Raw genomic sequence first — 12692 nt, forward strand, 5'->3', positions numbered from 1 at the left:
AGGTTTGTTCCCCTCCCCAACTGATTACTATCATCAGGAAATTGAAAAACACTGTGGCCTTGCACTGAATTTGCTATAAATTTAATTAAAGGGAAAATTTCAGACTTGTATCAGTAGATTGTACTGTCGCACAGAACACAACTTAATAAAAGGGTATAAACATTGATGTGATGCTCTTGTCTAGCTCTGCTAATCAATTCATCTTGGTATCACTTTTTCTTTTACCAATAATCCATTTTTAATTGCATATATCGTCATTGAGTACCAAACTAGTTCTATAATGAGCATCTCTGTTTATCTCAGACAACGTATACTTTTTTTGTGGAAGGGGGTAAAGGAAATGATTGTGAGGTGAGAAATACGACATGGTCAGAAACCATATTTGCTTTAAGATGGGAAAATCTTTTTTTTCTTTTAAGATTTTATTTATTTGACAGAGCAAGAGAGAGCGAGATCACAAGTAGGCAGAGAGGCAGGCAGAGAGAAAGAGGGAAAAGCCGGCTCCCCGCCGAGCAGAGACCCTGATGCAGGGCTCGATCCCAGGACCCTGAGATCATGACCTGAGCCGAAGGCAGAGGCTTAACCCACTGAGCCACTCAGGTGCCCAAGATGGGGAAATCTTATGGGATTAAGACAACTTAAAATTTTTAATGAATCTGTATTTTTTTTAGCCATCCTCTTGTCTAGTTTAAAGAATATATGGCCTATGGTTTGTTTCAATTCCCAGCCCAAAATGAGCATGAAATTCAGTAGATACCCCTTTACTTTGTTCATTTTTTTGAAGTGCCTGCTGTATACTAGAGAGATACCAAACTTACTATACTATGAATCCCAGGAGCACACAGGCCACTTTAGGTGATAGAAATACCAAATAATTTTGGCTGTATGCTATTTACCATACTAAAAGTGTTTGACTGCCTGGGGGTTCAGAGATGGAGGGAGAGATGGCGTAAGGGTAAATTTGAAAGGATAATCGGGAATTTTACATGTAGAAGGATCAGCAAAACATTCTAAGTAGAATACAGAGAACGTTCCATCTTTGAGTGTTAGGTCGTGTGTAGGTGTTCAGAGTGAAGGGAGTACCCACCGTAGTGAAAATCTTCATATTCCCTGGGAGTCTTGTGTCTAATGAATTGCATTAGAATTGGAGCCTCATGGTCCTCTGTTTTTGTCTCAAGGTGACCCTAAGTAACACATCTCTTTTTGTCCAGAAGCTTCTCTCTTTGATGTGAAAAATAGCATAACTGCAGTCTACCAAAACAGTGGGGGAGATGGTGAATAACTAAGTAATGTCAGACTTGTGTCCTGGGAAGGGTCACCAGTAGACTCCTCAGCTCTGCATCTTTAACGGGCATGGCCTCTGCTGCTCTGGACACAGTTGACAACATCTTTTTTATTGATTCCTTTTCCTTGGCCTGCCCTTTCTATGTTATTGTTATATTGGCCTTCCTCTCTTCTCACATTGAGAAGACTTCTTTCTCCAGGTGGCTTTTCCTGGTTCCTCAGTCACTTGTTTCCTTGGGGAGTGCTAGCATAATAGTACGACATGACATAACGTTCTTACCATTATTTCCATCATTTGTTATTTTAAATACGTATTTGATTACCTGCCTTTCTCCTGGATGATAAGCTCCCTGCAGGAGACAGTGTTGCTGGTGTTTATCACTATATATCTAGCATCTGGCACAGTCTCAAATGTTAATGTACTTAGTAAATGTGTTTGTTCTGTAAATATTTATTGAGTACGTATTATGTAGGCTAAGGAATTTGGCAATAAACAAAACATGAATATTCCTGCTCTGTGGAGCTTACTCGTTGAATGAAAAAATGAATGATCGGATGAATGAATGAAACCACCCATTCCCTGAACAATGTTAAACACTCTTGTGTTCAGCCACCATATAAAAAGTGATTGACTCTCAAATTCTCTATTTCTACAGATATCTATTCTTTGAATTCCAGGCTCAGGATTCCAAGGGTCCTTCATTAGCCATCTCGAGTAAATGTGCCCCAAGCCTCTCCAACTCAGTGTGTCTAAAGCTTGCTCCCCCATCACTGAAACCTTTTCTTTATTGTGCATTCTCTGACTTGGTAAAGGGAACTGTACATCTAATCATACATCTTGTCAGACAGTTTGTAGCTGACAGTGTCTTAAATTTCCCTTTGAAACCCCAGCCCCCCCTAATTTCTGTCACTGTTCAATTCAGGTCCCTTGCATCTCTTGCTTAGACTGTTGTAGCAAGTTTCTAACTGGTTGCTTTAATTCTGGCCTTAAGTTTTCCAGTCCACCCTTTATATGCCTACCAAAGATATCTTTATAAAAAGCAAATTGGTTGTAAGACATCACTGAGTTATATAGAAATAAAATTTGATAACTTAATATAACATTCCAGATCAGCCCCTTTTTGCCTCTGCAGCCTCTTCACACATTCTGCTTCCTTGTGACCAGTTGACCCTCCCTGCCATGCTATTTGCAGTTCCCTTCGTGTGCATGTCAGTTTCATCTCTCCGGGCCTTGGCTCCTGATCTTTCAGCTGAGGGTCCGCCCCTATCCTGCCTATTCAGTGCACCAGTATACTCCTTTTCCAAAATTCATTTTTAGGCTCATATCTGCTCAGCTCTGGATTCTTTTCTTACTGCCCCCCTGCAATATTGTCTAAGTAACAACATACCCCCACTAAAAAAATAAAAATAAATCTCTATTGTATCCTGTGGTTAAATGCCTCTCCTAGAACTTTATCCTTATTTCTTTAAATCTCTTTCTCTCAGCCTCTTGATATAATTTGTTCACCTTTATTGAGACATTTTTGACATACAACATTGTGTAAGTTTAAAGTGTACAGCGTGATGATTTTGTATATGTATATATTACAGAATGATAATCATAATAAGGATAGTTTGCACATCTGTTACCTCCCTTATTTGTGTGTGTGTGTGTGTGTGTGTGTGTGTGTGCTGAGAGCACTTAAGATCTCTTCTTTTACCAGCTTTCAAGGATACCGTACAGTACCTCTTGTTAACTATAGTTTCTATACTGTACAGTAGATTCCTTAGAACTTACTCATACTGTACGTTTGTATCCTTTGACCACTGTCACTCATTTCCCCCAACTCCCAGCCATTAGCAGCCCCCAATCTACTTCTGTTTTTATGAGTTCAGCTTTTTAGATTCCACACTATAAATTACTTCACTTTGCATAATGTCCTCAAGTTTCATCTATATTATTACAAATAGGAAGACTTCTTCCTTTTTTAAAGCTGAATAATATTCCTTTGTGTGTTTGTGTGTTTCACATTTTTTTAATTATTAATTTTTTATTTTTTATAAACATATAATATATTTTTATCCCCAGGGGTACAGGTCTGTGAATCGCCAGGGTGTTTCACATTTTTAACTCCATCTTTTTTTTTTTTAAAGATTTTATTTATTTATCTGTCAGAGAGAGAGCGAACGAGAGCGAGCACAGGCAGACAGAGTGGCAGGCAGAGTCAGAGGGAGAAGCAGGCTCCCTGCAGAGCAAGGAGCCCGATATGGGACTCGATCCCAGGACACTGGGATCATGACCTGAGCTGAAGGCAGCTGCTTAACCAACTGAGCCACCCAGGCGTCCCTAACTCCATCTTTTGACGGACATTTAGGTTGCTTCCATGTCTTGGCTATTGTCAAGTAATACTGTAATATAGTAATTACTGTAATGCAGTAATACTGCAGTGACCATAAGGGTGTAGATATCTCTTTTAAGATCATGACTTCATTTCCTTCAGATACATACCCAGAAATAAGATTGCTTAATCATATACAGTACTTCTTTTTTTAATTTTGATGGGAAGTTCCATACTGTTTTTCATAGTGGCTATACCAGTTTACATTCCCACCAACAGTGCACCAGGATTCCTTTTTCTCTTTACCTTTGCCAATACTTTTAATCTCTTGTGCCCTTGATCTCTTTTCAGAAAATCTCTTGAACGTATGCTCTGTGCTTTGCACTATGCCAAGTGCTTTTCATTTATTAGCTTATTTATATTCATAGTTGCCCTGTGAGGTGAGGTAGGTATTATCATCTCCAGATGAGGATGTCATAGAAGTGACTTATCCAAAGTTACATTATTATTGAACGCCAGAAAGTAAGATTTGAGCCAAGAATGTTAGGTGACACCAAAGCCTGTGCTCCAGGCACTCTACATTACTGCCTTTCTTAAGTGACTGGAAGAAAACTTGACAAGCTTTTTTACTCTTTTGCTCCCCTGGATATGCCTATCTTTGGCTTAAAGGATAGGTTTCTGTTGGTATATATAGTCAGAGCATACTAACAGCTTGTCACCTGATTTAATGACCATGGATCCAAGGAGTTGTAGAGAGCTCTCAGCAGTCTGACCTGATGCTTCTGATTTTGCTTATCCCCACAGAACTTGTGGTGGAAGTAAAAAGACAAGAAGAGACTGAACGATAGTTGAATGAAGAAAACAAAACAAAACAAAAATACAACAAAAACAAAGTTTTTCTTCAACTAGTTATTATTATATATTCAAATATGTAGAAAAGTTGACAGAATAGTACAGTGAACCACCATATGTATGCTATCTCGATTTCACAGTTGTTGACATTTTGCTCTATTTGCTTCATGTCCTCTTATATATTTGCTTTTATTTTTATTATAAATTTACATAAATATATATCTGTATAAACATATAGATATGACTTAAATAAACTTAAATATATAAAAATTTATTTGCTAATTTTCTTCTGAGCCAAGTGTCATATGTCACCCTAAATACTTCACATTCATCTCCTAACAATAAGAATATTTCTCTTCATGAACCACATTATGATACTTAGCAAAATTAGCAGTAATTCCGTTACATCAACTGTTGAGTCAATATTCCATTTTCCCTCACTGTCCCAAGAATATCTTTTATAGCTGTTTTCCTCTGAGTTATAGTCTAGTCATGGTCCATGGGTTGCATTTGGTCGTGTCTTTAATCTCTAACCTCCAACCCCCATGACGTCGACTCATGTAGAGCTCAAAGAGCTTGAAGAGTACTTTGTGAAATCTCCCAAATTCTGGATTTGTCTGATTGGTTCTTTGTACTATAATTTGTTTCTTTGTCCTCATTTCTTTGAAGTGGGAGTTAGGTTTACAGATTTGATTAAATTCAAATAAAACATTTAGCAAGAATATTTCATAGGCAATATTGCCTACTTTATATATTAGGAGGTACGTGATTTTTTTTTGTTTCACTATTAGTGATCTTAAATTAATTCACTTTGGGTAATGACTACCACATTTCACTCTGGTAGTCATAGGAGTCAGTGCTCATATTGTCCCAGATTTGACTAATGAGAGTCTCTTCAGGGTTGCTTCTATTCCATTTTACAAGGCCCCATCTATTTCTCTTCACATACTTTTTTTTTTTTTTGCAATATAGCATAGGAACATGTTTCAAGCTTGCTTTGTATTCTCCACACCCCAGGATGGAAATTAGCCATTTTTCCAAGTTGTGGTGGTTCCAGAAAAGGAGAATTGTTGTGCTTTTTATTTGTTTTGTTTTTGTTTTTTAGTTTAATGATTCTCCCTTTTTTCCCTGCCATACAGACCTTCCTTCATTGAGTTCTATATTAAATCAGGATTACTAACAGATTCCAGTATCCAAGGCAAGAATGGAATGGGGTAAAGTAGTGGTCTTTGGTATGCCAGAGGAACTCTTCTAGCTTAAAGCAATCACTTCCTACTTTGGCAGCCTACTAGTAAAATATCCTGTCTCTGGTCCTTCTCCCTCTACCTATGATTTTTCTTTTTCTTTCTCCCTATCTCCCTATTTATTCTACATTGACCTTTACTTGTATTTACCTATGTAAAGGATTTTGGAGTTAAGTGTTTAAGCTTTGCAAAATGACCATTTCCGGCAGCTGTTTCAGCTAATTAATTTGATGTTTAGGTTTTGATATGATCTTGCTTAATATTAATTTATACTTATCTTAAGAAGGTTTCTTTCGCTGATGAGGCTGTGATGACTGCTGTTTCTTTCAGTTCTTGAATGGTGGTTGGCCAGATTACCTGTATGTTACATGTATTTTTTAAGATTTTATTTATTTGTCAGAGAGAGCACACAAGCTGTGAGAGCGGCAGGCAGAGGGCAAGGCAGAGGGAGAAATAGTCTCCCCACTGAGTAAGAAGGCCAAGGCAGGACTCAATACCAGGACCCCGGGATCATGACCTGAGCCAAAGGCAGACCCCTAACTGACTGAGACACCCAGGTGTCCCTGTATGTTAGATTCTTGTCAGTCATGGTTTGGGTGTACACCTTCCCTTAGATTGGATTTTCTACACCTGTTGCATTCTTTTCTGTCATTTGGCCAGGATTGAGTTAAATAGGTATTTTTTTCCTCACTGTACCCCAAATCAGTGAAGACAGCATTTTACCCACATTTTCCTTGCATAAATCTCTCTCTCCAGATTGGGGTGGGCAGTGAAGTCTCATTGTGTTAAGGGATGAAGGAAAATTACTGGATTGTTTGGATTTTCCAGGAAAGGGGGAGCATTTCAAAAATCTGGTGAATCAAGACAGATATAAAAAACTGATTAAGGATAGGACTGCCTGTTTTTATACTTTGCCACATAGCATGTGTTTAAGTGAATTTGCCTATAATTTGTCTTCAAATGCTGACATTTAATTCTTAGGCTGTACAATTGTGCTGGCTTTTTCCAGAGTAAAATTCTTATTCTGTATCCAAGCTAATATGTTCATCTACTATAAACATTACTGTCTATGGTAACAGCCAGGCTAAAAAATTCTTTTTATATATATCATAGCTGACAGGAACTCTTGGGACCATCACACATCATTCTTGTCTTTTGAAGCTTACTGACAAAAGGCATGGCAATGTAAAACCAGCCTGATCTGAAATAGATTGACTTTGAAATCATATTAGCTTATACAGAACACTGTTCATTCTATTGTTATTGTTTATAAGATACTGAGTATTCAACAAGCTTTTCTAATTAATGTATTCTTTAAACTTAGTAACCTACCCTTTTATTAGAACTGCTCCTCTTCTATTAGCTGTCTCTGGCTCCTTTTTTTGTTAAAGGTTAATAATGAGAATAATGAAGCAATTGGTTATTTATGCAGTCATGATTGGCAAAAGTTATTAGAACAGGAACCTGCCCAGAGGCGATGATTAGGTTATGAAAATGTTAAGGAATACTGAAACCAGTCACCATTTTTGACATTTATGAAATACTGTTCCCACCCTTAATCATGATGACCTGTTATAAAAGAAATTATACAGAATAATCTCATTGGACAGTAATTTCTATACCAACAGCATACATTATTTAGTGCAAAGCGGGAGATTTGGAAATGATCTGAGAGAAAATTGGGCCTGGGGAGGAAAGTACCACAATGAGAAGAAACAGAACTCTCTCTTGGGTGGAACTGTCTCCCACACACCTAATCTACAAAGTTAGGTGACCTTTCCAATTAGCATCTTCATCTTGAGCACTTTGCAAGTTTGAGGAGCTGTAGAGGAGGATATCCCTAGTTAGGCTGCTGTGTTCTTCATGAAAAATGTAGAGAGATATATGGGCAGAAAATTTCCTGATGATGGTTTTATTAATGAAACACTGACTTAATTGACATTATAGAAAAACAAAATAAGACAAAAACCTAATCATAATTCCTTTATGTTTAGTATGGTTAGAACTTTCTTTGTAGATTAGGCACTAATTTTTACCACAGCACTATTATCACTTCTACTCTGCATTTTTTGTAGCAGTTTCTTTAAGATAGAGTACATACAATAAGATTTGCCCTTTTGAGGTGTGCAATTCAATCTATGACCATACCACCCTGAACGCACCCAGTCTGGTCTGAAGTGTGTAATTCATTATTTTGAGAATATTCCCAAAGCTGTGTGAATGCAACCGTCTAATTCCAAAACATATTCATTACCTACCCCACAGAACCAGTACCCGTCAGCAGTTGCTCCCTATTCTCCCTCGCCCACCCCAGCTGCTAGCAAACCCTAATGTACCCTCTGTCTATATGGATTTGCCTATTCTGGACAGTTTTTCCCTTCAGCTTTTCTCATGTAATATGTACTTCAGAAAATTGGAGAAGAGGACAAAAAGGGAACATGGATGAATTAAAAAAATAAAATGTGATCTTGTATACTTAAAACCAAGTATTTTTTCCCCTAGTTCATTAGAATAAGTATTTAAAACAATGACAAATCCCCCACATCTTTATATACATAAAATCATACAATATGTGGCCTTTCATGTCTGTCTTCATTAGCATAATGTACTCAAAGCTCATCCATTTTGTAGCATGTAGCAATACTTTGTTTCCTTTTATTTTCCTTTTATGGCTGAAGAGTATTCTATTATATAGATATACCACATTTAGTTTATCTATTAACACTTGATGACACTTGAGTCGTTTTCACTTCTTCACTATTATGAAGAATGCTGCCCTGAATATTCACGTACAGGTTTTTGTATGGACCTCTGTCTTTTATTCTCTTGTGTTTATACCTAAATGTGCAATTGCTGAGTCATATGTAACTCAATATCTAACTTTTGAGGGTACTGCTAAATTATTTTCCGAAACAGCAGTGCCATGTTACATTCCCATTAGCAATATAAGAGGGTTGTAATTTTTCTACATCCTTGTCAAAGCTTTTTATTGTCAGTCTTTTTGATGACAACCATCCTAGTAGATTCAAAGTGGTATCTCATATTCTGTTCTTGATTTGCATTTTCTTAATGTTTAATGATATTGGGCATATTTTCTTGTGCTGCCTGGACATTTGTATATCTTGGGAAATGTCTATTCAAGTTCATTGCCCATTTTTAATTACGTTAAGTAGTTCCTTACTGTTGAACCGTGCAAGGTCCTTATATATTCTGAATACCAGTCTCTTATCATCTCTATGATTGGCAAATATTTTCTCTCATTCTGGAGGTTGGTTTTTCAATTTCTTAATAGTGTCCTTTGAACCAGAAGTAGGTTTTTTGTTTTATTTTTAAAATTTTGAAGTCCGATTTCTATATTTATTCTTTGGTTTCTGTGTCTTCAGGTGACCATTACCTAATCCAAGATTACAAAGATTTACTTTTTATGAGTTTTACAGTTTTAGCTCTTATGTTTAGGTCACTGATCCATTTTCAGTTAGTTTTAGTGTATGGTGTGAGATAGGAATCTAAATTCATTCTTTTGCATGTTTGTTTTTATTCGTTTACATGTAAAGATTTCAGAGAGAAATTTCTGCTCAAATGAGATGGCCGTTGCTACTCTTTGTGAGTTATTGTTTTCATGATTTTTTTTGGTAGATATATGTACTGTGTTCATCTACTTGTGCTCTCATCAAATACGGTTGCATTTTTGTCTCTCCTTTGTTTACTGGAATCTGAAAAGCAGTACTGATAGATACAGTTTGAATCAGCTTTTTCGTTTTTTCCCTTAATTTGCAATCTCACCTCTTCAGCTACAGTATAGAGAATGCCAAGAACTTCTAAGTCTCTATCAGAAATATCTATCAGAACAGCAAGAGAAGCTCACCATGTCTCTCTCAGAACTTGGTGCTGCTAGAATGCAGGAACAACAGGTAAGCATCTTTATTCTTACCTTTTCTTGACTTTAATGGATTAGCAAGATGTCAGAAGGAGCATTTGCCTTTACTTTGAGTCACAGAATATAACATTGTCTTAAAGCATATAAATATATCATGTGATTGAATTGTGTCATTTACTTCTTTTTTTTTTTTTTTCATCTCCTGTTCCTGGGGCCCAAAGGTCAGGAATGATTACTTAAAGCAGGCTGTGGGTCAATGAGAAAGCTCCTACTTGTCTGAAACCACAGCAGAAATGGTAAAGAAAACTCACTACTCTGTTGCTTAATGAAGAAGATCACGGGGCTATTTGCTACCCATTGTCCTTATGGAAAACACTAATGAGCCTTTCCTAACTCACGTTTTACATTTTTGGAATAATAAAGTGACTGGTGCCTTATAAAATCTTTAATTAGAGAAAACTGAAATATTTTGCATGATTTTATATTTGTATGTATATATTAATCACATAAGTATGTATGAGAGTCTTCATATATAAATCTACATATATATCATTAAATGGTATATATCGTATAATTAAATGTTCAGAACCCTGCCAGTCGTAATATGAAACAAGCTCTAAAAACTTATTTCTTGCCCTCTAGCAAGTGATACTTTGTATCTGTTTCATATCCAAATGAGTTTAAATCTTCAAATGAATGAGAATAGTAAATGTTATATACTAAAACATTGTAGAAGAAACTGTGCAGTAGGGCGTAAGCCATTCATATTAAAGCCTGGCGAATGTGCTAACATGCTATCTCCCCCTTGTGAATAATATCACAAACCTGTGAATGGTTTTTTGCAGTGCTTCTAAAGAACATCATTGCTGTTTAGCCTAGAGACCACTACCTCAGATAAGTTAAGAGTTTGGGCCAAGAAAACTTCAGTTTTGAACTTGAAGTTTAGACTCATAGAAAGGTTAAGATAATAAATAATAATTTTGTTGGAATGTTATGTAGCTCAGACCTATAACATATCCTTGTTTTGAAGTCACAACATTGATAAGAAATGGCCTCACCTGGCTGGCTTGGTCAGTAGAGCATGCAGCTCTTGATTTCAGGGTGGTGATTTCAAGCAGAAAATGGCCAAAGTATGAATGGCTTATTTGAGAGCTTGTTTGGAGGTTCTAGCAGGGGAGCGCAGCTACTCGTATACCCTTGACCGAAGAACGGTCCTCTCCTCTATCGGGGAAGGTCGTCCTCTTCGACCGAGCACGCAGCTTCTGGAGGGACGCACATGGAGCGGCGAGGGAGGAAGGGACACCCGCCTAGCCAGCCAGATCAGCCGAATCAACACTGGCGATCAATGGGGTGACAGATGTCACAGCCAGATCGCCCTCACATCCTGAATGGCTTATTTGTATCCTAACTTGAAATCATTTCTTTTGTTCTGTTTTCTGAAAAACCTAGATGAGGCAGAGGATGGTGGCAGCTAATCTTGATGGTTTGGCTGGATTTTTCCCTGCCTCTTTGAAAGCAGGGCAGGCAGTTTTTAAGGTGGTCCTTCTGTGTTGTTCTCGGGTAGGTTGGAGAAAATTGTACCACAAAGATCAGATTTCTGACCTTTACTCTTGTATTACCACTCCTTCCCTCTGTGTGACAAAGGTGTGTTGGGGGCACAAAAATGAAGGGCAGCCCATTTTTCAAGAATATTGGAGAGGAGGAAGAGGGTTTTTCGGTTGCCAGTGTAGAGCCTTAGGACCTTAAAGATAGAGACTGAGAGTCAAGGAATAATCATAAGATGGCTCTGAAGACATCCAGGGGCTTCGAAAGACTTCTAGATAAGTAAGCCTCACTCTTTTTTTTTTTTTAATCTACTTTTGCAATTGGGGGGAATCAAAGTTTCTCGGTATTAATGTTTTTATGTTTAAGTTAGTGATTTTTAAAGGTTTCACTGAGACCCATCATAATTAACACTGACTAACCTTAACTTTGAAGAACAAAACTAAAAAAAAAATCACTAATGATAGAATGAAAATGTTGGCCAAATATATGGAGAGAGCACTCTCAAAAACAAAAACAAAAAAGATACTTTTGAATTTTCATTTTGACTTAGTCATGAGAAAATTTTAAAGCCATGTTTTCAGGAAGTGCCTGATAGTCAAGTCATTATGTCTCATGTGCAATGAAAATGAAATTCAAGTCACTTATGGGCTCTGCCACTTGAATTTAGGGAATATAAGTTTCTTTTTGAATGCCAACTGGAGATTGTCATCTTGCCTCCTGTGTATCTGTTTTGTTGTGACAGACTTCTTTTACCTGAACAAAGGTAAACACCTTCTCATTTCCTTTCATGGGAATTGGGTAAGTTTGGTCAACAAGTTTGCTTTATGTCAGGAAGGGCATCACTGTAATAACTCTGCTTCTGAATGAGGATGTCAGGTAAATATTAAATTTTATTTGTTCTCAAAATAAGGTATTTTTTTAATTTAACTGATGTTCAGATTTTGTGATGGAGATGGCAGCAGTTCATTTTTCATGAGGCATTTATTTGATTTTAAGAGACTTTATGTTTCTTCTTTGCATTGTTGGCATCTGGCTCAAATTGCATGTAAATTTTGCTTATAGTTTAATTAAATCCACAGTGCTCCAGAAGAATGCCCTACTGTGTGATTTTCTTCTTTGACTTCTGCCATTTCCTTGAAACTACTCCATTTACAAGGTGAATGCTTTCCTGTTTCTCCCTCATCCTCTTTCTTGCTATGCCTCAAAGGTGAATTTTCTCATTTATTTAGCCTGGATTCATTGTGGATTCTAGAAATATTTTTCACTTGTTCTATATAGATGAAAATATTTCATTGATGTGTTTCTTTTCTTCATTTCCCTATCTTAAAAAGTAATTCTTACCCATAGTATAACCATGGTCTTGGATGTGGGAGGATCTACTAACTATAGTTTTGTCCTACGTACATTTTAGAATATAGCTTTTCTTTTCTTTTTTTTTTTTTTCAAAGATCTTATTTATTTGCCATAGATAGAGAGAGAGAGTACACACAAGCAGTTAGAAAGGCAGACAGAGGCAGCAAGAGAAGCAGGCTCCCTGCCGAGCAAGGAGCCCGATGCGGGACTCAATCCCGG

At 37.1% G+C, this 12692-nt stretch overlaps 1 protein-coding gene across 6 annotated transcripts in view; it reads left to right on the forward strand.

Moving 5' to 3' along the window:
* KIAA1328 (KIAA1328 ortholog) overlaps positions 1-12692 on the forward strand; it is a 325611-nt gene that overhangs the window by 109857 nt on the left and 203062 nt on the right. For all 6 annotated transcript variants that reach the window (XM_059409499.1, XM_059409500.1, XM_059409505.1 and 3 more), the window contains one exon: positions 9482-9609. In XM_059409499.1, the coding sequence (XP_059265482.1) occupies positions 9482-9609 (128 nt within the window). The remainder of the gene's footprint in view (positions 1-9481; positions 9610-12692) is intronic.

Source organism: Mustela nigripes, chromosome 8 (assembly GCF_022355385.1).
Source record: "Mustela nigripes isolate SB6536 chromosome 8, MUSNIG.SB6536, whole genome shotgun sequence".
Lineage (NCBI taxonomy): Eukaryota > Metazoa > Chordata > Mammalia > Carnivora > Mustelidae > Mustela > Mustela nigripes.